The following is a 25,573-nucleotide window of genomic DNA, read 5'->3' on the forward strand; positions in this document are numbered from 1 at the left end:
ATTGTCAGAGCCCAGCACAATGGTTCACCTCCTGCATGCCAGTATGTGGCCAAAGCGCCCCTGTGAACTATTATTATACCTGCTGCGTAGCCTTACGGTTTGCTGATGTGTTTATGGCTCGCTGTTTGGCCCGGTGTATATCTGCGATTATTCGAGTTAATTTGTGAGGCATCTGTACATGAACCGAGAGATAAACAAATACGTTGTGGGACGAAACCCGGGGACACAGAATCCTGGTCGATGGATCAACAAAGCATCGAAGATCCGAAGTAGTTCTCAATAACTCCACTATCACTATCACTCTTACTACTGTTATTATCATTACTCTATTATTTTACCATGTATATTATATAATATATAGTGTGATTATTCATACCCTAGCCTTTGTTCTAAGTGACTTCGTACAGATGAGAGCCTGTTTCAGACTAGTCTATACCCATTATTCCAAATCATATGACTGGCAAAGGGAGGAGTCATGTCAACGCTTCGACCAGGTTGGCGGGCCACACAATTCGGATTCTACAGAGGGCTCCGTTGTTAGCGCGGGCCAGGGGAGAGTTAAAACCGTTGGACGCAGCAAGATTGGTGGCCACGAATCGAGGCCCGGCGTATTAGAGACGTTGTCGCTTGTACAAATGTATATATTAACTAGCGCCTATACAGATACGGTTACGTACGGGCTGTTCTCAGGCTCTCCTCAGGCGGTTCAGCCCACGCTTGCATATGCAGTCAGACTGCAAATTCGAAACTAGCCGATTTTTCACCTGCTCAGCCACCGTTCTGGATCAGGTGACTCTGGAGATACGAATCAGGCATGCAGATTCTTGACATGGGCTATCTGCACTACTTCATTCCATTGTTGTCTTGTCTTCTTGCCACCCCCACTACCCGAATAGGAAAAAAATACCTTGACTAGTGACAAGCAAAGCATCATGTGTGCACACTCGCCACATGCAGTTAACGAAGCGCGCCGTTCTAGCGCATGTACATATTAAATGGGTGCTCATTATATTCTATATATATCGACATCCATATATATAATGATATATTATATAATGTATAATCTTCAGCTGCATGCAATGTTTCCGACATTCTGTACATATCTGAGATGTGGCTGGCTGGAGGGCACACACAGTACACAGGTGTAAAGCGTTATTCTGGCAAGCCCCATGTTCCCTGATGAATGTTAATGCAGCAATAAGAATGCATACAGACAAACCTCGAAGCGAGGGAGGGAGGGACGGAGTCCAGACCTTCCCGACGACCTGGAACCATTTGCTGTGCTTCAATACGCCCCGCCCTGATTGGCCGCACTCCGCTTGAGATCTCCCGATCTGGAATCGTGTCTCGACGGCCCGCAATGCGCTAGAGGGAGTTCTCAGCCAGTCGCAGTAGCACAAGTGGGGTCAGGCCGGCCCAGAACACCGAGCAGACTAGTGGAACTAGCGCACAGAGCGCGCTGTTATTGGCCGGCTACCCCTGTCATGCACATGGTATCCAGAAATAGACTCTCAACTTACCAGCTCCTCCGTCCATTGACATTCATAATACCCATTCTTTGAAGTTAACATCTATCAATAGTATTATTATTACCGCTAAGACCCAATTCTAAACACTGAGTAGATACAATGACATGCCCCCCTCCGCATTCGGCTAGTCCATCCCAACCACTAATGCCAACAGCTCACTCAATCTCCCAATCAAGCCAAGCTTCCGCACTGTCTCGTCCGCGTTGGGACCGTGGCCCGGGTTTTAGCGAGCTTGCTGGAGACTAGTGGGCTGGCTGATCTAGCGAACTGTAACTGGGGGGCGCTACCATGATTCATTATTGTCAGTATCCTGCCCCAATAGGAAATGGAGTCATGTCATGGCTCAGAACTACGTATATGCTGCAAATACGCAACAGTGGCGATGCCGATAATTCTCCATAACCGCCGAGACTCTGCCATGAATGGTAATTTATTGAGTTTAGTAGGATTACATACCACTGATGGACGGTCAAGGCCCCTATGCTAATTGTGGATCTGCCACGTGGATGGGATTTTCTCCTTGCTCGTTGTGAAGTTTATTTTTCTTGACATCCCAGCCAATCCATGTGTTGGTTTTACTCTCTGAGAATTGATTAGTATGATTAATCATATATTATATCTGGATCTCTTGAGCTGCTAGCCATAACAGACTATTGATATGTCAAATTCTACAAAAAGCTATCTGATATTGTTCAAGTCTGTAACTGGAAATGTGGATCGAGGTCATTCATCATCTTAGCCCTAGATTGTCCAATCGTCAGTCTCGCTGGCACCATCAACTGACTGGGCGCTACGCAGGCCTCTATGATTAGCCCTCAGACTTGAACATTAAAATTGCTAATATCTAATAGTGTTCATGGGTCCTGTTGGTTGTTGATCTGCGATAGGTGACTGGATCAAAGCTTCTGTAGGGCGGTCTTGAAAATATGCTGAATCGGCTCAGATCGCTCTTGAGCTAGCCACTCATCGATCCACCGACGCTGTTGGTCATCCACCCTAATCTCTGCCTGTCGAGCCACTGTAATAAATTCATTTACTGCCTGAGCTCGTTTCGTTCGGAGGCTTTCTACTGACGGATTCCAGTCCTGGAATAGTAACTTATCCACTAAAATCTGTAGTCCCTGTTTAAGTTTCTCAAGATCTGATGCTTCCTTCGTCAGTGGAATCTGTTTTCCGAACTTGGTAACGGTAGCTCGTAGTCCAGTGTAGAATGTATCCAGCACTCGTCGACTATTTCCTCGCAGGCAAGATTCGATGATCGTAGAAACTGCTGTTAAGTTTTCTTCCTGCGGGTAAGCACTAACCTTGTAGCTTGGGAACTTTCCAAACTTACCTGGAGTGAGCTCTTTGAACGTGGGGTTGACGCATCGAAGTAGACAGTCAGTACATGCAGCCAAGATTTCGTCATCACTATAGGCATGTCTTCGTTAGAAACAAAAAAGTGTCTTCTAAAGGACTACTCACCGGGTAGTCTTGGAATGGTCTGAGTCTATTTCCATCTTAGTGCCATCGCTATCCGTCAGATCCTCGACAACTGGCTCAACAATGGAGATAGCTTCAGGAAGCAGGTACAAATCTTGTCGGGCTTCTGCAAACGCAGCCAAGGCGCTGAGTGCATGCGATCGATACGCCGCGTTGTTTCTCTTAGCCTCCCTGAGCATAATGACCTTCCGCCAGTCATTAATCAGCAAATGGATACCAATGCAAAAATGCAACGTTTCACAGGTAGGCAGTGTGACATACTTTCATTTGCTGGCCGATCTCCGGCTTGAGCTCCCAGATCGCACGTGAATTCTCCGTGAATTTGACAAATGCCTTCAGCACGGTTTCCTTTCCATCCCATGTCTTTCCACTCAAAGCACGTTCCAACAGCGGCCAAATAAGTTCCACTGCCGAGTGGTCAAGGGCCGTTCCCAAACTGGTCACGATGTCAGCCACCGCAAGGGATGAACTGTGTTTGATTGCCCAGCTTGTCGATTCCAATCGCTCCGAAATGATTTCCCTAATCTCATTGAGATACAAAGACACTGCACGTGATCCCCCCACGTTATCCTGCCAGGTTTTCTCAAAAATCTCGCGTGTTTGTTCGTCTGTATTGTGTTTGGCCACGAAAACAAAAGGCAGCGCCGCACTCGTAAAATTTGAGAAGCGGTCGCTCGACAGCTTTGACATGGATTGCAAAATTTCCGCAGAAATTGTTTGATGGGATTGTTCCTCAGCGTTGAAATATATCCCCTTTGCGAATTCAATCATATCCAAGACCTTTTCATCGCTGGCCAACCGAATCATATAGCCAATAGAGGCGCTGTATGACACGCTTACTGTTTCATTTCGGTCAAGCACATACTTTTTCAATATTTGAATGAATTTGTCGGCGTAAGGACGGAAAATTATATTTTTCGTGCTCAATAGCGCAAGAACTCTACTGCAACCGACTTTAGAAGGCAGCCCTACAGCGGTTCGTAGGACTACCTCGAGTCTAGCAGCGACTTCTTTCATGCTTTCCTCATCGAGACCATCGAGAAGATACCGTTCAATGCTCTCCATCATAGGAGACATGCGAATACTTGAAAGCCTCATATTATCGACTTCGTTACCTGTGAGCCCGTACTTGTCTGCATTCAAGTGAATGTAATTCACCGCTTGAGGCTCTAGGGAGCTTAGCGAAGACAAAAACCTTTCCAATATTTGAGGTATGAATGGACGCAGCAAAGCACTTGGGCTCTTCTTTATAATTTGAATCACTGTCGTTATAGAGTAGGCCTGAACTTCTTGTGCACTTGATTCCATTCCTCGTTGACCGAGTAAGAAAGGAACAAGGTGGCCCAGCATTGTTTTTGCCCGTCGTGACTCCGTATCACCAGTTTCGAGGGTTCTCGTTAGAATATTAGTGATGACTTGGCACAAACGCAAAGCGGCCGCCCGTACTGATTCCTTAATGTCATCCATAACCTTGAAAGCTTTGATTAGAATTTCATTCATGTACTTTTCATACTTATCCAATGGGCGTCCTTGGATGAGATCGGCAATAGCGGAACAGCTAGCCTCACGTACTCGCCATTCCCTTCCCGCGATAATACTAGACAGCAGATCGTCCATAATTGCATCAAAATGAGTTTCTAACAGGACATTGGGCTCCTTAACAATAGTTTGCCAAATGTCATTCATCGATCTCTGCACGTTTGGATTTGGGTCGAAGCGATAACGATATAGCTTGGGATAAATCTTCGGGTTCCGGGAAAGATACCCGTCCATGCTGGAATCAGACAAAACAGCACTGAGACCGAACCTGCCAAAAGCAGCTCGACTAGACCAGATGGCATTGTTCGAAGCCATAGACATGAAGCGATACACAAGGCTGGGATCCCCCACTTCCGAAGCTAAGTTCATTATGTCCTTGTAAGTCGTAACTGACTTTCCTTCGCCTGTTGGTAAAGCTCCGGGTTCGAAAAGTTTTGTATCACTGCTGACATTGCCAGCTAAAGTGGGGTTATTACCAGTGAAAGAACTGATAAGGTCTCGAACTAAATCATCACGAAGTTCCTGATCTCCCATTTCGTACACCAAGCTTAGTCCTCTCGAGCCAGTTTCCTGAACAAGATCGTCTCTATCTGCCAATAGACTGGTGAATGCCGCTTGTGTATTACGAAGACGTTCACGCACTTCATCAAGCTGCCCACAATTTTTGACTAAACAGAGCAACCATATTGCGGATGCTTTTCGCAAAGAAGGCTTTGAAGCTCTACAGTTAGTAATTAAATCATCAGCCAGCTTCGCGAGGATTTCCCCCGGAACATTGATTTTGAAGGGATGACCATCAACGTCCAGTTCACCAATGAGTGATTTCGATTCCCATCCTGCAGCAGCGACACATATAGAATCGCCAACAGCAAATTGCACCTCGGGCTTGCGAATTTCGTGTAGGTCATGAAATGATTCCATAATGGTATTAAACGTCTGCGTATGTTCTCCTTCCTTCGGCATTACCAAAGCTAAATGGCCTAATGCGTGAATTGCACTTTCTTTTTCGTTTTTCGCAGCCTCCGCCAGTTTAGCTTTGATGGATTCCAATATACCGGCTTCTGACATGACTTCAAAATTCAAGATATGGGAGAGCGCTAGCTGACTGATGGCTACATGGACGGCATCTAGAAGCTGAGAGTCTCGCGACTCAGTAAGAATCGCAACAATAATCCCAATATATTCTTGAACCTGCGTCTCAGGGATAGTATCAAGTCTCTGCCGAAACGAAAGCCGGCTTAAAATGTATGATTCTGTGAGAACTGCGCCCCGAACTCGGTTTGCTGCCTGCCCGACAGCTCCCTTCCACGCGGTGCTCAAATTAAGTGCTTCAAAAGACATTTGCTGACAGTCAGTTGTTGCCAGTGATGGATGAGAAGCAAGAATTCCGAGGACCCTTGCAGCAGCATTCTGCAAAGTATAGTTATTAGTATCATATACTAGCTTTGGTAATGACTTTGCTCGATTAATAGATGATGCAATAACCCCGTTGGAAGTTAGAGAACTGATGTCTATGAAATCTTTGCTGCATTCAATAGCTTCGGCACCGTTTCCAAGAATACCTTCCACGGCAGTACCCAGTAAAGTTGCCACGTTAGACGTAGGTTGTTGGTTGATATGTACCTTAACAGCCTCTCTGGCCTGTGGATCAGATTGGAGAAGCGTGTCTAGCCGGTATTCCCATTCTTGGTCAATCTCGATTGATATATTTGCTTTTGAGAATGCTTCAAATATAAGTAGATTCTTGCAGAACCGAATGGCTGGTGCAATAACCCCATCTATGCTTTGCGGGGAAGAATCGGGATCATTCAGCAAACTCAGAAGCTTTGTCGCAAGTTGAAAGGAAGGGAAATTATACCGGCTATCTTCCTGATACTTTTCTAAAGTAGACACAGGAGACACGCCTCTGACAGGGTTGAGCATTCGATACCAGTAAGGGTGTAGTCCCTTTTTGCCTTCTTCGATGATTTCTCTGCCTCTGCCAACCTTACTTCCAATGGCCAAAAGATCAACCCATCTAGCAGTGAGGTCCCAAAATGGCAGACAGCGGTTTGCGTATTTGACAGCCGTATAATGCGTACTGCGAACAATAGAGAAGCCATTCAAGAGATTCTCTTTTCCAGGATACAATTTCATCTGTTTTACGAGGAAATCCCCAAGCTCTAGTCTGGTTTTTTCAGAGAAGTTTCCTGTTAAAGAGTTCAAAATGGTGCCGAGAGCTTGTTCAACGCTGACAGAAATTTCAGAAGCCGAGTTATCCGAGGCGAGAGAGGTGAATAGCCATCTCAATAAGTCCATATCGACATAATCTGTATCGTTTGTTGATATTATCTTAGGAGTCAGAATGCCAATACTTTCATAAGCTAGGCCTCGTGAAGAAATATCAGCCGGTGATAGCTTCTGTCCGCTTACACTGGGATCGGGCCACCCTTGGGATTCCACATAACCGCGAAGCCCTACCACGGTTTTTGGGGCAATGACCTTTAGATTTATTGGTGCGCCCATACGCACAATCCATGTAGTAAAAGTAAATATTTGAGAACGAAGTTTCGACGTTTGAAGACCCTGACCAGATTTAGCCGTATCTGAAAATAGACCGTCATCGAGTAGTTTTATGATCTCTTCCGTGTATGAAGTCGCTTTCACAGATCTCCCGAGGAGAACCAGCAGCTTTACCTGCAGTGGAATGCGCACAGGAGGTGCAGCATTGGCCCCTGTCGTCCCGAAGTAGAGTTTATAAAGCTCCTCCACGGTCTCAGTATCTTCGAGATTGGGATTGAATCTCTTGAGGATATCATCACCAATATCGGAAAGACGGGAGTTTGAATCTGCTGAAAGAATAACAGCAGGTAAAAATCGCGTGGGATCAGTAAAGACTCCACTGGTAAGGAACTTCGCCACAGAAAGTTTTGTTTCGGTCAAATTCAAGCCGCCTTGGCTTTTTGGATCCCATGTTTCCTCGAATGAAGCTGATTTGTTCAGAAAGCTATACTCTAATGGAGAGAGACCAGGGCAAGTACTGGCACCATTACCCGCAGAGGACAGGAGAAAAAACTTGCCAAACCAGACCGACAGAAATCGAACATCCTCATCTGATAGTAGAAGTTTGTCTCTCAGGCTAGAATCTTCCCTGCTATCCTTTGGTGGGAGGTGTAGAAGAGGTAGCAGCCGCAAAATGAGGTTAAATCCAATAGCTGACTGGGTAGATGTAGTGTCAAGACGTGATATGCCCTCGAAAGCGGCAGGTAGAAGCTCCACCCTAGCCGAAGCCTCCAGACGGTCCAGGCCTTGCTGGATGTATACCAGATCAAAGTGCCGGACCAGCTGAGAGGTCTGTTCTTTAAATTGTTTCAGCAGAGCCGCCACGGGAAGTTGTATTGATTGGGGTTTGATTCTCGTGTTTATGTGTTGGCAAACTGAAAGGACTTTGTTCCGCACGGCTAGACTGTCAGAGGCTAGTTTGAGAAGCAGAGGAGCGAGATATGTCTGCAGCAGCTTTTGAAGTTTATCGTCGGAGTCTGCGAGGGCAATTCGCAGCTCCACCTTGGACACTAGGTTTAATTCGCGCGCCTCAGCGCTGTCCGTAGTGCCCTCTGTAGCCATAGTATGGATGATGAGATTCTATGGCGTAAAAGCTTAATGGGCAAAATGAGGCTGCACAGGTCACCTCGCTTTGGAATATAAGCAGCTCAATTCATCATATGGAATAGTGAATACGGGTACTTATAGTGTTTCGTCTACTCTCAGGCAGGAGCGCTGACGACACGGCAGGAGGAGACTGATCGAAGGCAGTGGAGACAGCAGGAAGGAGCGATGGGCGGCTCACGTGACTGGCCACCCAGGCCCTTTGTATGGGGCATCTGCGTATTTGTTGACATTGTTGTTATTTAAGAGCTCTATATCATTTATATGTCTACATATATAGTGAAAAGCAACATGGGAAAAGCGATGTCCTCGACCCTCCTCAGAACCGTGCGCCGTCATACCTGGGAAGGTATGTGACATCAGGTATTTAAGATCCGGGTGCGTCAGGTCTTCTCTGGTCGGCTGCTTCTGCTCTCAAGAAGCGATCAACTTCCGCCCCAGCATCGGAGGTCTGGCCTGAAGGACGCATTTTTTGCATCCCCCCGAATAAACACTGCCATAGATCATCTTTCCGGACTAACTCCCCACCAGCAGCCCCTGTCGCCAACAGCTTTCCGAGAGTCGCGTCTTGCATCTCCATGGAATTCGCCGAGTCGATGGCAGTCTCTGTGAGATTTTCGACTGTACTCCCATCCCTCAAACCAGGACTCGGTGACTGCACCTCTTTATCCTTCTCTTTCTTCTCCTTCTGGACAATGTGGCTCAACCGGCGTGACACTGAAATCTGGTAGATCGACTCTTCAACCGTATCTGATACTAGGTACATCCACACGGTAGTCGACCGATGCTGCCCAATTCGATGAACACGGGCTATTGCTTGCAGTTCAATCGCAGTGTTAATTAAAGGCTCACAGAGGAAAACGTGAGTTGCGTTGACCAGATTCAGCCCAGAGGAATGAGCCTTTGCATGTAAGAGAAAGCATTCGACCTATAAGAAATATAGCATTAACAGCTTTTCCAAACATATATGTGATGGCTATCCTACCGCAGGATCCTCTTTGAAACGATGAATCCCATCCTTGGCATCTATATTGCTGAATCCAATATCGAATCGGGAAAATGCAGTGCCCAATACACCAAGGAAATGTTTATATTGAGAGAAAACGATTGACTTTGCACCAGGATCATGTTCACGAAGCCATATGAGGTGACGAGCTAGAGTATCGATCTTAGTACCAAAAGAACTTGAGAGATCGACATTCTTAATCTCTTGAAGCATTCCCGTACTGATATCGGAGTATATAAAGCTATTGGTTGTCGTGTCAAGCCCAGACTTTACGGGACTCCTTTCTTCTTGCACTACTAGCTCTTGCGGTTTGTATGCAATTTGATGGAAATCATTGGCCTTGAGTTTTCTCTTACAGGTCGGACAAGTCCGGTGCTGATACCACCACAAGCGCAAGCAGTCTTTGCAGTACTTGTGACCGCATACTGTCAAAACCCCTAAAATCCCACAACATTAGGGGTCTTGCTATTTTGTCAAACTGAATCACTACTCACCAATTTCGAATGAGGACTGACAAATAACACACATCCTCGAACTGTCGTCTGGCCCAGAATCATCCCGAAGATGAATCAAATACCTTCCCTTGGATTGTAATGAAGACAGCTTTTGCTCCATTTTTTCTTCGGCCTGCAGTTTCAAAGAATAGACTGCCTCATCTAAAGGTTTCCCCACACTCTCTTCGTCATACGGAGCCACAGTATCGGAAATCTGTTGCAACTGACGATAGTATTCTAACCTTTGGTTCATCGTGTCACGGAATAGCTCCACTTCCTTTTCTAGGTTCGAAGAGGCTTTTGCCTGGTCCGTGGAAATTTTGCTAGCACGATCGAGAACTTCAGTCGCAATCGTAAGCTCAGCTTCTGCGCGTGAACTTCCTTCGTGGCTTTGCCACTCCAGGGATGTAACGAGGCTTCGCAACTCGCTAATAATGCCTCGAAGAGAACCAAGCTCCGCAGTTGGTTTCAGTTCATTGCGTTTCTTCATGATCTCAAGGTACAACGGAGGAGACGGGCCTTCTCCTTTACCTGCCTCAGACAATCCAATTTTAACTTCATGGTCAATAAGAAAGTTCTGTTGTCCGGTTAAAGCATCATGACGATCGGCGTACATGACCCGAAGTGCTTCCATATACACATACATCTCGTCCTGATGTTTAGTTGACGTTTCGTATTCATTCCCTTCAAGTTCGCTACTTTCCTCTTCATCGATCAGCGACTGGCTTAATAGCTTGACCATTATATCTCGCCATTCGTTGTACTGATTACTATGCTCGTTCATTGCATCGCAGAAATCCTCCAACTTCATGAAAACACGGCGTGACTCAAGACCCAAAGTTCGGAGCTTAGCATTCATCGCAGGAATTTTCACGAACGATTTGCTTTTGGATTTATCCTGGATGACCTTCATATATCTCCTAACTTTCCGTGAAACATCTGTCAACATCTCCTTTCGCATCTGCTTCGCAGCCTCGTAGGCTTCTATTTCGTCTCTCTCAAGATTCGTAAACTCATTGGAATCAGGCTCTGTAAGGTTTATATCCGTCTTGATCTGATAGAAAGCATTTGCAGTGAAAAATTTAAAAATATGTTGTACTTCAAGAGCTGATCTTAGACGCATTTTGCATGTTCTCAGGCGGCTATTCTTCTCTGTTTCCTCACTTTCTTCTTTATCACTATCGACATCCGATGTTTCTTGTTCTGCGGAATTTCCAGCGCTCGACTGGGTTTTTTCATGCTCAACTCGTAGCTGTTCCCGACAATCTGTTACTATCTCCGTAGCACGTTTCAAGCCTTTCTGCCAGATGTCAAGAGCTCGCCATCGATGAGCAGCATTTTCAAGTAGTTGGCCGCGTCGAGCGTGGGACAAAAGTAAGGTACGTTCCTCAGCTCGGATTAACGTTTCGTTCTGATCAATCATGACTTCAAGCACTTCGGCAACAGATCGAAGCGGACCAGTTCTTAAACCCAGTGCTTTACGATTGCTGCCTGCGACCTCAGGATGTAAGCAAGTCTGACGTAATCTGGTGAGCCAACTTCGCATCTTTTCAATGACCGATTGAGATTCAGGGTTCCAATCCTCTGTCAGCGGCGCCCCGGATGATTCAAGACCGCAGTCAGCACACATCTGCTCAAATAAATGACTGTAGTGCTGCTCCTCAACTGGAGTGAATGGTATCGTTATCACAACTCTTTTTTGAGGTGGTAGTCGAAGGTCTTTTCTGACAAGATCTTTGCTATGCCGTAGCGCCAATCTATTGATGATGGATTTAAAAGCAGGATAATGCTCATTATACAGTCCAGCCCAAAGTGCAGGAAAGCTGCAAATGGGTTCATATTTGAGAAACTGAAGGAGGCCAAACAAGTCCCTCATGTCTTTGCGAATAGGCGTTCCAGTTACGGCCCAGGCATTCACACGGGGAATGAGGCGAGCAACCCGAGCAGCATTGCTTACACCACTTTCAATCATCTGAGCCTCATCGAGACAAACGCGCCACCAAGAAATCCCTATTAAAGGAGTCGTTCTGATCTTCCGCTTCTTTTCGTGTCGCAAGGTCCACGTAGGAGCAACACCGGTATGATGCACTTCTTTTGCTATAACATTGTACGTGGTAAGCACAACATCATTTCCGGCAAGCATGTGCAAAAGTTCCTCATCAGTCGCCTTTGGGTATTGTTGAAACCCAGTATACTCGAAGACCGAGAGTGATGGTGCGTGGGTTGCAATCTCTTGCTTCCACTGTTCAAGAATGGCAGGCGGCGTGATGATCAGAGTTGCTCCTGACTTGACCAGGTTATTTTTCGGCTCGCTTTGGTGGTTCAACATCACTTCGCGTGAGTGAAGGCAGATCAATAGAATCATCTCTACTGTCTTTCCAAGGCCCATCTCTTCGGCGAGGATGCCTCCTTGTAGAGCACTTGCTGAATCACTCCACTCAGACAAATCCGTGGTCACGACCTTATAGAGATGGCTGACATAGCAGCGACGGCCTTCAGCATCTGTGAATTCTTCGAAAAATTCGGGACAATCCCTAACATCCTTGCGGCGCGGAACAAGATTTCCGCTTTTATTTATTTCCACGCCCTCTTTCTCAAGAAGCCACCGAACTGCTCTGTTCTGAAATGGGTATAGTTGACAAACTGCTAAATTGCACCTCAAATCGGCAGAAGATTCGGGTGTTTCTGCCGGTATGTGAACATTATCATAAAAGTCTCGGGGAGTCCAGAAGGGTTGACGTTGTCGCGATTGGACCGCATCATCATTGGACGTGCTCTTATAAATTCCTTCGCCGCGTGGTGTATATCGAAGTAGGGCTGTCTCCGCATAAGGTTTGATTCTTGACAAAGCCGGGATAAGCAAAGAATTCTTCCATAAAATATCAGCCGTCAGTTGGAAATATGCTGCGTTTGGCTGAAAAGAGAGCCGAGCTCGGTATTTGCACAATAGGTGATCGAGTTTGGCAGTATCGAAAGCGGCGGCTTTTGTCGCGAGTGACAGATGAGAGACCATTTCATCGACATTAGGCCCGCTCAAGTTATGCATGAAAACTGAATCCTTCCCTTGCACTGATTTAACGTCCAGCCAGTGTTGCTGCTCCAGGCTTTCACTCGACGAAGCCGGATCCTCAAACTCGGTACCCAAAGGCTCCGCATTTTCCGTCTGGCAGCGATAATTCAAAAAGACAGGCAGCTCTTGTGTATCCGGAGATAGATCGATGGAGGTTTCTTGGGGAGGAATCTAAACAAATAACTATTAGCAGCTACCTTTTCAATTCAGCCTTTCGGCTTGCGTTGATAAGCTGGCTCACTAAATTGATTATGATCCGGCATAACACTACATAATCATTGTGAACGCTGACATTCCCTGACTGGCTTAAGATATCATCGGTATCCTCGTCGAGTTTGCGACGCTTGTTTGGCCGTTCATGGTCGCGTGTTGCTTGCGAAAGTATCGAATTTTCTATTGAGCGCGTAGTCGCATCTATACCTCTAATCAGCTTATCCGTCGCGCATACTCAGCGCATCATCATCAATAGTGAAAATACCTGAAATATTCTGAGTGTAAGTAGCAACCACCATTGCGCGGCTCCGATCGTCGTTTAGAAAACAAGAACGCTTCAGATGATCGCGAGATGGTAGGAGGCAAAGAGTTGTATAAATTTAATCAATGAATGGAAACGTCAAGGCACATTTGATCACGTGCTGATAGTAATATCTACTATGATTGGGTAGCATGAGTGGGGCAAACCTAATTGATATTAGTGGTAAGTGAAAAGTGGGCCAAGCAACATTATTGATTGATTAATGGTTTCTTGACATGTATGTGAGTTTTCATTATTTCATACAGTAGCAAAATTTAATAGGTCTAATCATAACCTTCAGCATTCGGCTGATCAATTGTCTGGGCCGCGTCCAATAATACTCCTAATGCTAGGCCGTCCACCCGAGGGATACTGATTGCCCTGCACGATCAGCGACGGAGAGTTTGCAGGTCCATTACCTGACACGACTGTACCGTTGATAGCATGCACATAGGTGCTGAAAGTCGACCCGTCAGACGTCTCGTGAAATTCATCTGATGTGTCGCCAGAAGAGTACGAAGGCCCACCGGTAACACCATAGTAGTGAGCGTCACCCCATTGGCGTGTTTGCAAGTCCATCGGTCCAGAAACAAGCGTATAAGTGGATATACCAAGGGCGCCAGTGGACGATATTTCCAGCCCGCGGTCCATGATCGCGTCAATAGTGGTATAATTTGCTCCGACGCCGTAGGTGGTATTTACATCGATTGGATAGCTGAAAGCCGTATAATACTCGGCGAATTTCCCATCTAGTCCAATGCCAGATGATATTGAGAGCCCTGTTGTGTTTTGAATGTTTCTTTGGCTGAGACCGTCTTGGTTGAAAAAACCGTCGTTAGAATATGACAAACTCTGTGTCCATGTGTTTTGGCCAGATGTGATCTTCAGGACCCGATGGACTGTGACCGAATAAGACAAGGTTTCGTTTTGGCCACTTGTCGCGTTATAAACTAAGTTGCGAGTGAAACCAAACCGAGGATCCGGGGTTTCGATTGTTGGAGGGACTCCTGATGGTGGTTTGTTGTAGTTTTCGCCATCATCAAGGTAAATAAAGGCTTTCCCTGTTACAACCCAGTACGAGCCCACCGTATCGGAAATGCTGATGTCATCTTCAGAAGGGGTATTGAGACCAACGATCTTAATCTGGAACGTGTGGGGTTTGCCATCAGTCAAGAGTGGCAAGAATGGAGAGATATCAATCTCTGGTTCGCGTAGATCAAAGGTATCAATGCCCACGATGGGTCGCCAGAAACCGGGAGCAACTCCTCCTGTAAAAATAACAGGGAACGGCCATACAACACCAGCAAGTTTCCCATCAATCAAAAGCTGTATCTCACGAAATGGAGAATACCCATACAACTGGCCGACTGTAGAGTTGAAATCCCAAACGTCCTGAGACAGAACATTAGACCACCAGAATTCTTCACCAATTTGACCGCATGCCGAGATCGAGACAACTGCTCTTTGCGCGTTTTTCGGAAAGCTGAGGCTCACTGTAGCGTTATCGGGAGGGACGGTGAATGCGCTTGTACCGTTTTTCGCTGATTGGCGAGATGATATTGGAAGAATAACGTCGGCCACTCGTCCGTTGTTTTCTTTGGTAAATGATGCTGTCAGGGTCACGTTGAATGGGCCGGTGTATGTGCTGTCGATCAAATTGCCCAGATCAAAGATGATCTTTTGGGGACTCTTCCACAACACAAGGTACTGCGACATTTCCTTAATATAGGTCCAAATAATTCCATTCGTAGTTGGTTCTGCTGTGGAAGTACGGAATACCTCCGTGTCGTTCAAATACATCAGTGCGAGCCGATCGAATTGGCGCCCTTGTGATGTGACGGTGAGATTGATCCGCACAGTATCGAAGTCGCACTTAGGCGGTACATAATTTCCTGTAAATGCATTCGTGAGACTTAATTCAATAATGACAGAAAAAGAGGAGAAAAGGAGAAAAGAGAAAAATTACCAATATAAGGTTTTCCATAACTGTACGCAAACTCATGGTCCATCAAAAGAAGGACCTGACTGCACCCTTTACTTGCGGGGTCAAATTCAACTGGTTTATAAACTTGAAAGTCCACGAGCGCCGAGCTTGAGTTTGCACCTGTGTCTCGGGAAGAAACATGTTTTATATTGCCATTGAACGCATTCACAAGCGAATAGAAGCCGAGCAGACCTAACGAAAGATGCCCCAGAAACTTCATGGTGCCGGCCCAGTGACAGTTTCTTGTTCTTTTGGGAATTCCAATGTCACGGTGGGCTTTGGAAGCAAATGTAAGATCCGGTGAATTGGCCGCTTTTATAGCTTCATATCGCGAGATGATTGGCGTTAATGGCGTGTCTTTCGACTGTCGGGACGATCTAGAACCGGCCCACCACAGGAGACTCAACAGCACTATGACTATACACGCGCTAACAATATAGATATCTGGCAAGGAAACGCGTTCGAGAAAGTCGCAACCGGTCAAAAAGCGATTGCTGAGTGTCTCAAAATGCTCTGCTAGGGATGGAGCGGTTGGTATAGGAGCGGATAACATGATTGCGAATGCGACTTTCCTTTTATCGCACGAGCCTAGTGAGGATGGGATGGGTCGTAACAGGAACCGGCATTGTGCTATTGGTAGTGCTCAGTAGTACAAAGCTCCTAGCTCGAACAAGCTTTCGAATTATCTATTGATCGGCATAACTGATAAAGCGAAGAGCGCAAACTATCACGATCTAGGCAGGTTGCCAGAGCAGTGTTACATTGCAATGCGGAGGAGATAACACGCTAAGGTGAATCAGGTCCAAATACTTCTGGCCAGACGAACGACTGGCCACCACCTTGGTTGACGGTGAAATATATCACTCTTTACTCTGAAAATTGGCCGGAGTTAATTTTTCCATGAACTTTAATATCAATCTCCAATTACCCGTCCATATTATCTCGCAATACACTCAGTAAACACTTTTTTTTCACATACTCAATAAATCCGCTTATTTATGGTCTGCGCCCGCTTGGGCTAGTGGTATGACGTCTCACTCGTAACACAAAAACTATGAAATGAGAAAGTCACAGATTAATTCTGCAGTGGGCATTATTTTTTCCTTCTTCTTTTTTCAGTTGTGCGGCGTATGGGGGTTAGCCATGGCTATTTATTGGTTTAGCTTAGTCTTGTTCGTCAACGGGAGAAGCCCCGTCGAGCCGCTTTAATGGGCCATTGAGTGACGAGCAGAGGTGTACGAAGTGTAGACAGATTTGCAAATCTCAATAGTTTCACTGCTAATCAATAATTGCTCTGTGGAATACCACCTCAGAGTGGCCTAGCTTATGGCATTTATCCCTGCATCACCATCGCAGCCTGACATTGTCCTGTTTTCTAGCTACGATATAATGCCGCATTAAGTCAATATAGCAGTCTACTAACATTCAATAACTGGCACGAGCCATATGCACCAAACGATGCAGTATGCGGTAAGTTGGTATGTACGACTCGTAATATGGCGGTCAAAATAAAGCGGCAGTGTTTTATGCAGAAACGATAGTGAGAGCATGACTAGTCATGATACTAATGGTGTTCCTGGGCGTGACAACTCATCACAGATCCACAGGCAATGAATATGAACTATTATAAAGCCCCGTCGATCGTTGGACTTCCGGATGTATGCTGTGAATGCATTTAAAATAACGAGTCCCTTCAAACATGCGTATTTGTATAGCTGGATTTGATTATTTCTACACAATTCCTCCCCATGAAAACTGTGGCTCGATACGATACTTCAATTGAAGGCATTTATTGAATAAGGAATACACTTCAACATTGAAATATCATGTACACCCGGTACCCAACCACCGACAACAGAACAAGGAAACATGACTTGAAAATTCGACAAATACGAGACTAGGGAAAAGCGAGGAGGCATATGGCCTCACAATCGTGGTATTTCGACTGCAATTCATTAAATTCGTGAAAGGGGGATTGTGAGTTTTATTTTCAACACAGAACAGCGTTCCCGACAGGCGGTAAACAGTTACGCAAACATTTTTGCAATCGTCATCAGTCCGTTGACACCCTCGCCGAAACCATTGCTTCCTGAGCTGCCCAAACCGCCAAAGCCGCCACGGCTGCCTTGCCCAGCGTTGGCCAGATTCCCCATGAGTCCGCCAGGCAAGCGCAAGCCGACCATGCCAAGCAGTTTTTGCAAAATACCGCCCGTGATCAGAGGCATGATAACGAGCAAGAAGACTTTCATCGGATGGCGACGGGCATAATAGTAGATGTCCCTTAGCAAGCGCTTGATACGATGGATGATACGCTCGATGAAGCCGGACCGTGGACGAGCGCGCCGCGACGAGGACGATGTCGAGAAGAATGAGCTGCTGGACTTGTTTGTATGGCCACCAAGATTGAACAGTGACGGGGCCGAGTGCCTGCCACTGGAATGATGTGTGGAGTAGCCATGTGAGGATGACCGACGTGGGGAACGTTTGCGCACGAAGTAGCCTTTTGAAGAGCTGGAAGTTCCGTCAAACCAACCCATTTTCAGGCTCGATCTGGTCTTCTTCTTTTCCTTTCTGGTTCTGGTTTAGTTAGAAGGCTAGCAATGCCACAGCCTGTCCTGAAAGATACGACGGGCTCAGGAGCACATCAGATTGCGAAAAGATCCCTGGTTCTTGCACTGCAACAGTCCTATGTTGGGTCAAGCTATGCAAAGGCGGTCTGCCGCGAAGCCGCGAAGCTTTTAGAAAGCCTTTTTCGGAGGGCTCGGCGGTCGTAAAGGGGAGAGAGAAGGTGCCTGTCAAAACAGAATGCTGCTGCGTCTGATATCGGTGGCAGCTTAGCTATCGACAGCAACAACAATCATTCGAGGGAAACCGCTGTGGAGCGGCCCGTTTCAGGGTGGCTGGGGACGGTGGGGCGGCTGTAAAGCATGCCGCACTCATTGGCCGGCTCTCCCTCTGTCTCAGGGGTCGCTGACAGCCTCGAATTGCCGGGTATCACGTGACGTAGCCGGTTTAGAGTGGCTGTGCGGTGTGGCGCAACTGCATGTGATTGAGGTCGACGTCATTTAGGCAGGAAGGACTCCGAAATGTTCTCTTTGGTCAGTTATCTCTGCTGTTCGATTAGAATTTGCATTGCGACATCTATTGACTGTAGATAACACCGATGGCAGGTATGTTTCTAGTGACCTATTTCCGCGTTTTACCTTGAAGACCTGCTAATGTTATCTCAGACCAGGCTGACTATTGTGAGTGGCCACTTGAGAGATTGCATTTAACCCTCAGTTAACGGCTTTGCTAGACAAAGTCCTGGGTGTAGCCCCAACTGCTTCCCAGCAACAGATCCGCGACGCCTACAAAAGGTATAACCCCGCATAATTCATTTGATGCCTGTATTACCATCCTTACTTCCAAATCACAGAGCATCACTCAAGACTCATCCAGATCGAGTCCCCGCCGATTCTCCGGAAAGGCCTGCTCGTACCAAGAAGTTTCAGAGGGTAAATGACGCCTACTACACACTTTCGGATCCGGACCGACGCCGTGAATACGATAATGCCCGAAGGGATTATTTTGGTGATGAGAGTGAAGATGTAGAAGAGGAGGTCCCACGTGGAGCGGGTGCGTTTCCATGGTCGAATTTCGGCTTTGGTGGCACAGAGCGAGAACGCGAACGCCAAGAACGTGATTCTGAGCAGTTTGGCTCTATATTCGAAGAAATGCTTCGGGAAGAAGGAATGGCCAACGAGGAATCAGACGCTGAAGGTCGAAGACAATCAGTCCCAACCAAGAAGTTTTGGTCAGTCGTGGGGGCTATCAGCGGCGGTGCACTGGGCTTCATTGTTGCCAATGTACCCGGTGCACTCGCCGGTGCAGTGGCTGGAAATAGACTCGGTGCTGTTCGAGATGCTAAAGGAAAGAGTGTATACGACGTGTTTCTTGAACTGCCGCAGTCAGACCGTGCCAGACTGCTGAGCGAGCTAGCAGCTAAGGTATTCCAAACAACATTGGGAGGCTGAAATTTTGTCTTTTCTCTTCATTTATTAAGGTTGTCATTTTTGATTGATTACGATAGGGCGTTGATTTCTAGTGTGTGTGATTTGGCAGTATTTGCCCCGCGGACAGTGTCTGTGAATTACACTTCTGCCATCACTTGAGGCTAGCTGATATGAACCATAGCTAAAAAATGTAGATAATCAAGTTATAATGTGTTCCAGATCAATTTATCTGGTGCTTTATCAGCCATGGCTATCAACGATAAGGGATAAGAGAAGAGGCGTACGTACCCCTCACCGCCTCACCGCCTTCGTTTTGTCCGTTTGCATTTGTATACTTGTCTGGTCGTGATTCGACCTCGGCACCAATCTTCAATTCAGGGGGAGAACTAATTTAAACCTTTGTGCTTCTTATCCGTCTTGTTAATAGAGAATCAATCTCATAACGACTTCCTTTCCGCCTAGACAACCAACAATGGCCACCGCAGCAGCCAGTGTCTACCCCTCCTTGGAGAATCGTCCCATTAAGGAGACAATCTGTCTCTTTGATGTTGACGAGACTCTTACGCCCGCGCGCCAGGTGAGTAATGTTCAAAATCAAGGTTCAATGGTCATGAGCTTACTTGTCGTGATCTTCAGACTGCGTCCCCCGAAATGCAAGCGCTCCTCTCGCAGCTCCGCCATAAATGTGCAATTGGCTACGTTAGTGTTCTGGAATTTGTTAGAGATGACGCTGTTTTGACCAGTAATATCAGATCAGCGGTTCCGACTTTATTAAACAACAGGAACAGCTTGGTTCTTCGTCGGTGTCTGTTATTTCCCTATTCGACTTCTGCTTTGCGGAGAACGGTCTGAATGCGTTCCGTCTGGGGAAACCACTTGCAAGCACCAGCTTCATTACATGGCTCGGTGAAGAAAAATACCAAAACCTTGTGAACTTTGTTCTCAGGTATCTTGCGGATATTAGGTTGCCTAGGAAAAGAGGAACCTTCATTGAGTTCCGTAAGGGTATGATCAATATTAGCCCGGTGGGAAGGAATGCGACCATCGAGGAGAGAAACGAATTTGAAGCGTATGGCTCCATTTTCCATTCCATATATCGATTTAGAATACATGTTGCTGACAAGTTTAGCTACGACAATGTTCACAATATCAGGAAGACCTTGGTGGAGGCTCTGAAGAAAGAGTTCCCCGACTACGGGTTGACGTGAGTGAATGTCCTATTGACAATTTCTAGTACATATTTGGTGTACTGACTAAGAACATCTTTAGGTATTCCATCGGGGGCAAGATCTCTTTCGATGTCTTCCCCACTGGCTGGGACAAGACCTACTGCCTGCAACACCTCGAGGCAGAGAAGGCATCGTCTGGTATCGATTACAAACACATCCACTTCTTCGGGGATAAATGCATGCCCGGGGGCAATGACTACGAAATCTTCAGTGATAAGAGAACTATTGGTCACGCTGTCGAGAGCCCGGAGCACACGATGAAACTGCTGAAGGAGCTTTTCAAACTGTCGTGATCTGTTGACTTGACTACTTCTTACTGAAGGTCATGTATATTTGGAACTTGACCACTCAAAATATCGGTATACATCTGGAGTGCTTGTGTCTCCAGTTTCTATAGTAATATACAAGTGAAAAGCTGGTTACAAGTTATTTGCCGGGGCCTGGAGGTTTGTTTAATAATTGATTTACTAAAAGCTACATAATATAACATCATCAATAATACCACCCATTTCATTCCGAATATCAGTGTTCTGCATTGCGACTGAGTTGCCTGCTTTCAGACTCAAAACTCTTTGTCCCGATGCGGTTAGTTGGCTAACCACCGGATTAGACCGACCTGTCGGTTTAAACCGGTGCGTCATTTTCTCCTCCAAAGCAATACATCCCTGAGAAGGCCGTGTACTGCGTCCTCCTCAACAAAATATATTTCCAACATGGCACCATCGAAGCCAATCACCGAAACCCCTCGATTCCTCCTCCCACGTCTGACTTGGGTTGGTACACCCCGCGCGACTACCACCGCTCTCCAGGGTGTTCCGGCGAGAAGATCCCTGGAAGTACAAAACCGAGTCGATAAATTCAGGGCTCACAGCAGGAAACTCCATATCGCAGCAGAGCCTCCCCGTGGCTCTCATCTATCGTCATTCACACGATCGGTAATAAAACCGCAAACTTTCAACACCCCCGCCAATACCACCTGCACCAACCCCGTCAAGCATAATGGCGTTTATGTTGCCGCGTTCAGGCCCGCACGACGCGCTTTCCATGCATCTGCCGCCATGCGTCGCAGCCATCACTTTGATACCTTGAAGATTGTGCAGAGGCTTAGGAATGAAGGGTTCAGCGAGGAACAGTCGGTTGCACTGATGAAGGTCCTGAATGATGTGATCCAGGAGTCTATCCAAAACCTTACCAGGACTATGGTATTGAAAGAAGGTGAGTGAAATCCATAATCAACGGCACATTTATTCCAAGACTCTGACATATCTGTGATTGCTCTTCCAGACTCCGAACGTGCGACATATACACAAAAAGTGGACTTTGCAAAACTGCGCTCCGAGTTGCTCAACTCAGACTCCACCGAATCTCAACTCACTCGCTCATCACATGAGCGAATTGCCGCAGATCTAACGAAGATGAACTCACGACTACGTGATGAGATCGGGCGTACACAGGCGTCTGTTCGGTTGGATTTGAACCTGGAGAAAGGCAGGATCCGCGAGGAGGCGAACAGCCAAGATATGCGGATTAAGGAGACTGAGACGAGAATAGAGCAAGAGGTCGCTGGGCTTCGGGAGCGTGTGCAAGCAGTGAAGCAGTCGACTCTGCAATGGCTTGTGTGAGTTGAATCTACTTTCAATCATTTCCCCTTCTTCGTTGTGTCTATTTTCTAACTTGTGGATTAGGGGTGTTTGCACGGGTACCGCTGCTCTGATTGTCGGTGCTTGGCGCTTGTTGATGTGAGGATAGTGTAACGTTTAATGTCATTCTCTAGATATTTCCTTATTTTCGTTTCTTGTACAGAACTCTCCTGTGTACATTGGTTAATATTACCCACACAATGCATCGAACTAATAAGGCCTTTTAATTTTAAATAACGCACCGAGTAACTAGATATACTATACTATTTTACAATTCTTTTCCATTATACACTTATGTGCCAAGCTTAGTTCTTGCTGCGCTTACCGCGTTTTTTCGCAGCGCTTTTAGTAGATGTGGCTGTCGAAGTGACTTCGTCTTTGACCTCCTCATTGCCCTGCGCGGTGTCTGCATCTACGTCTTGTGAATCATCATCCTCTGACTTGGGACCACCGCCAGTGATTTTACTGACGGTCTTGTGGTAGATCCAAACCGGTAGGCGGAAGACAACTGTGTCGCGGAACTGTGGACGAGGAATCTCGTCGACATCAAGTAGAAACTCTTGTTTTTCGCCGTCCTCGGTCTCTTCTTCCAAGAAAACATTTCCAACGGAGTCGACGACAAGAACTTTCCCATTCTCTGCATAGACGCGTCTCTTGTTACCAACGGCACCTACAGTCTCGCTGGTTGGCGTGGCTGTCCCCGATCCAGCTTCTCGTCCGTTGGTCTTGACTCCCTTCTTGTTTTCCTTGCGATTCTCGCGATCCATCATGCGCTTCTGGCGGCGGTTCATCGCCACTGCCTGGGCCTCTTCTGGCTGACTTGGTGGTGGCGGCGGCGCATGGGTGGCAGCTGAGGGATCTAGGCCGGGGATACCACCCAGTCCCCTCTCGTCTCCCCACGCGGCCTTTCTAGCGTGACGAATGTAGCGGTGCATGAACTCCCGCTGGCGCTTCCACGACAGCACAAGAGCGGCGTAGTGACCAGCGCCGCCAAAGACAAGAAACAGACCTAGCAACACAGACCCAAGCCCCGGACGAAAGCGCGAATAGTAATACCCTGTTCCCTTCCATTTGGGGAAGCCATAATTGAGGAAATGGTCATAACGTTCGCGGGATGGACCACGTAGGATGTTTGCAGCGACGTTCAGCCGTGCTGCGCGATCATTCGCTTCTTTGACGGCATTCGAAATTTGGCGTTCGGAAGGCCCCTTGGACACGTGTACACCGGGCTTCTTGCCCTTGGTCTTGTCTCGTGGAGTTCGAGAGTTGTTTGCGATGAAGGAGCGTCTTACTTTGTCGGGGTGAAGTTGTTTGGCTTTTTTGCGATAGGCTTTGTTGATATCGTCCTGGTTTGCGGTCGCCTTGACACCGAGAAAATCTGTGGTAGGGTAAGTATATGGTGTTGTTGAATTGTTAGAAATGGACATGTCTCACCATAAAATGTCACATTTGCGCCTTCATGGGCCAGAATTTCGTCTCGAAGCTGGAAGATTTCGTGATCTGTGTGGATGGTCGAAGTTAGCAACTCGGTTTCTTGCCTTGTGCCTCAAAAGAGATATTAATAATGTTTGACTTGCCTTCTTTCGTCCAAGCTGCGGCCATCACCAGCAGCAGAGCCAGCACCAGGAATTGAAGCGTTGGGTGCCGCATTTTGAGGAGTATACGGAGTGTTGGCGGTGTTGTTGTGGAGGGAACGAGCTCAAATGATGGGATGATGTGACGGTGTCTGCGGATGTGATTAGTCCATTGGAGGTGTGCGGAAGCTTGCGCCTTCCACCTAGACCGAGATAGAAGAGTTGGGTGCCCGATTAGTCGATCGTGGCAGATAATTGATCGTAAAGAATAATAATATTCTTTTGATCGAGCTGCAGAAGTGATCTGTCCAGCAGACTCCCGCTTCCTGTTGATTGGGCCGTCGACTTGGTAATCACGTGGACCAATCATATCGGCTGCATTTTCCTCTTCACCATTATTATTCATCATCTCTATCATTCTGATTCATTCTCGGTTTAAAAAAAATAGGATCATATTGTAGATCTAAGTATTATAAAGTCCGTCAAAAGTGATATAGCAGCTAATCTTATATTTATAATATTATGAGATACAATCTATCTATATTATCTGCTATAGGTACTGCACATTGGTGGATAACCCAAGGCTTAACATTAGGTAAGCGACCACTTATTGGCCCATTAACCTCTGATACGATCTGATTGAGGAACGTAATTGCACGTGACTGAACAGCTATTCCTCTCCCGGTTAATACAGGGCTAGATACCCTACTTTTCATCCGTAGGTGGAATAGCTCTGCCGTCACGTGCATCATACATTGAAATTTGACATCCTCCGTATCAGGATTAGTTGCTTTGCTCTAAATTGTACGTATCGGATTATTTCTTGATTATTAAAATATTACGAGATGTAGCACACCGCCAACTCAGGTCTAGGACAATGAAATAACAAGTCATTGAAAAGACACGTCAGTCCACTAGCACTGCAGCGTATGCATTCGATGTGGATCCGGAGCAAAAGTTGGGCTGCTTTCGAATTCACACTGTGGAGGTATATAGTAGTATTCTGTTCCCTCCGGATTCGTCATTGCAAGTCACAAATTACAAGTGCAACAGTCTTCTTGTTACTATTAATATGACCTGGGGAGCCTGAGCCCTAAGGCGAAAAGTAATTTGGCACGACTGGATTGGCTTGCGTAATTGGCCGAGCCCCTGGCCGCCGCTGCCAATCGCGCCTGCCTGGTCTGCCTGGTTCGCCGCTACCCCCGGCCTTTTTTTGGTTGTCTTCATCTGCCATCAGCACCGTCCTCAGTTGCTTCGTCTGCAGTCACTTCCTCCTCGATTACTTGTTCAACTTATAATTTTTAATAACTCATCTTTCGTTCTCGGTACTATCCTGTCGACATGGCTCCCCTTCAATTCCCCGTCGAGATGATCACCTCGCGCTTCAGCGACCGCTTCAACAGCATCCGTTCGACCTCGATGAGCTCTCGTTTCGCCAGCCTGAAGCCGATTTCTGAGTTCTTCGACTTGAAGCGTCTGTCCAAACCCGCTGATTTCGGCGAGGTGCAAAGCCGGGTCAACTACAATCTTTCCTACTTCTCGAGCAACTATGCCTTGGTCTTTGTCATGCTCAGCATCTACAGCCTTCTCACCAACCCCGTTCTCCTCTTCGTGATCATCCTGGTCACAGTGGGTCTCTATGGCATTGGCAAGCTCGAGGGTCGTGACCTCGACGTGGGTGTTTTCCGAGCCACCACCTCCCAGCTCTACACTGGTCTGCTTGTGATTGCTATTCCCCTTGGTCTTTACGCGTCGCCCTTTGCCAGCCTGATGTGGCTCATTGGCGCTACTGGCGTGACTGTCATTGGTCACGCCGCTTTTATGGAAAAACCCATCGAGAATGCTTTTTCCGAGGAGGCGGTCTAAGTGGTC

General features: G+C 46.8%; 9 protein-coding genes across 9 annotated transcripts; 4 read left to right on the plus strand and 5 right to left on the minus strand.

The window, feature by feature from the left end:
• Positions 1 to 2,425: 2,425 nt before the first annotated feature.
• Positions 2,426 to 8,153, minus strand: BGW36DRAFT_429580 (putative proteasome component; the record flags this gene model as incomplete). Its single annotated transcript, XM_046220712.1, has 3 exons — positions 2,426 to 2,939; positions 2,994 to 3,196; positions 3,273 to 8,153. The coding sequence occupies 3 exons, from the start codon at positions 8,151 to 8,153 to the stop codon at positions 2,426 to 2,428; spliced, it is 5,598 nt and encodes a 1,865-aa protein (XP_046069203.1).
• Positions 8,154 to 8,444: 291 nt separating this feature from the next.
• BGW36DRAFT_345166 (putative SNF2 family helicase/ATPase) lies at positions 8,445 to 13,440 on the minus strand. Its single transcript, XM_046213187.1, has 5 exons — positions 13,244 to 13,440; positions 13,007 to 13,179; positions 9,696 to 12,936; positions 9,181 to 9,638; positions 8,445 to 9,123 (listed from the first exon to the last, which is right to left on the minus strand). Exons 1-5 carry the CDS (start codon positions 13,275 to 13,277, stop codon positions 8,563 to 8,565), a joined length of 4,467 nt encoding a protein of 1,488 aa, XP_046069204.1. The 5' UTR covers positions 13,278 to 13,440; the 3' UTR covers positions 8,445 to 8,562.
• A 151-nt stretch (positions 13,441 to 13,591) lies between these two features.
• Positions 13,592 to 15,483, minus strand: BGW36DRAFT_361392 (peptide N-acetyl-beta-D-glucosaminyl asparaginase amidase A-domain-containing protein; the record flags this gene model as incomplete). Its single annotated transcript, XM_046214272.1, has 2 exons — positions 13,592 to 15,171; positions 15,246 to 15,483. The coding sequence occupies 2 exons, from the start codon at positions 15,481 to 15,483 to the stop codon at positions 13,592 to 13,594; spliced, it is 1,818 nt and encodes a 605-aa protein (XP_046069205.1).
• A 1,807-nt stretch (positions 15,484 to 17,290) lies between these two features.
• On the minus strand, positions 17,291 to 17,800 carry BGW36DRAFT_361393 (uncharacterized protein; the record flags this gene model as incomplete). Its single annotated transcript, XM_046214273.1, has 1 exon — positions 17,291 to 17,800. One exon carries the CDS (start codon positions 17,798 to 17,800, stop codon positions 17,291 to 17,293), a length of 510 nt encoding a protein of 169 aa, XP_046069206.1.
• A 304-nt stretch (positions 17,801 to 18,104) lies between these two features.
• BGW36DRAFT_383238 (putative DnaJ chaperone) lies at positions 18,105 to 19,536 on the plus strand. Its single transcript, XM_046216636.1, has 4 exons — positions 18,105 to 18,433; positions 18,494 to 18,508; positions 18,562 to 18,622; positions 18,682 to 19,536. Exons 1-4 carry the CDS (start codon positions 18,427 to 18,429, stop codon positions 19,277 to 19,279), a joined length of 681 nt encoding a protein of 226 aa, XP_046069207.1. The 5' UTR covers positions 18,105 to 18,426; the 3' UTR covers positions 19,280 to 19,536.
• Positions 19,537 to 19,730: 194 nt separating this feature from the next.
• BGW36DRAFT_301211 (putative phosphomannomutase) lies at positions 19,731 to 20,780 on the plus strand (the record flags this gene model as incomplete). Its single annotated transcript, XM_046211671.1, has 5 exons — positions 19,731 to 19,835; positions 19,895 to 19,957; positions 20,011 to 20,327; positions 20,388 to 20,462; positions 20,528 to 20,780. The coding sequence occupies 5 exons, from the start codon at positions 19,731 to 19,733 to the stop codon at positions 20,778 to 20,780; spliced, it is 813 nt and encodes a 270-aa protein (XP_046069208.1).
• Positions 20,781 to 21,036: 256 nt separating this feature from the next.
• Positions 21,037 to 22,271, plus strand: BGW36DRAFT_207080 (uncharacterized protein). The gene is made up of 2 exons (XM_046209894.1): positions 21,037 to 21,702; positions 21,772 to 22,271. The coding sequence occupies exons 1-2, from the start codon at positions 21,201 to 21,203 to the stop codon at positions 22,107 to 22,109; spliced, it is 840 nt and encodes a 279-aa protein (XP_046069209.1). The 5' UTR covers positions 21,037 to 21,200; the 3' UTR covers positions 22,110 to 22,271.
• Positions 22,272 to 22,352: 81 nt separating this feature from the next.
• Positions 22,353 to 23,993, minus strand: BGW36DRAFT_323591 (uncharacterized protein). Its single transcript, XM_046212692.1, has 3 exons — positions 23,705 to 23,993; positions 23,562 to 23,627; positions 22,353 to 23,505 (listed from the first exon to the last, which is right to left on the minus strand). Exons 1-3 carry the CDS (start codon positions 23,775 to 23,777, stop codon positions 22,433 to 22,435), a joined length of 1,212 nt encoding a protein of 403 aa, XP_046069210.1. The 5' UTR covers positions 23,778 to 23,993; the 3' UTR covers positions 22,353 to 22,432.
• A 1,049-nt stretch (positions 23,994 to 25,042) lies between these two features.
• On the plus strand, positions 25,043 to 25,567 carry BGW36DRAFT_429588 (COPII vesicles protein Yip3; the record flags this gene model as incomplete). Its single annotated transcript, XM_046220713.1, has 1 exon — positions 25,043 to 25,567. The coding sequence occupies one exon, from the start codon at positions 25,043 to 25,045 to the stop codon at positions 25,565 to 25,567; it is 525 nt and encodes a 174-aa protein (XP_046069211.1).
• Between the last annotated feature and the right edge of the window lie 6 nt (positions 25,568 to 25,573).

Source organism: Talaromyces proteolyticus, assembly GCF_021365285.1.
Source record: "Talaromyces proteolyticus strain PMI_201 chromosome Unknown BGW36scaffold_9, whole genome shotgun sequence".
Taxonomy (NCBI): domain Eukaryota; kingdom Fungi; phylum Ascomycota; class Eurotiomycetes; order Eurotiales; family Trichocomaceae; genus Talaromyces; species Talaromyces proteolyticus.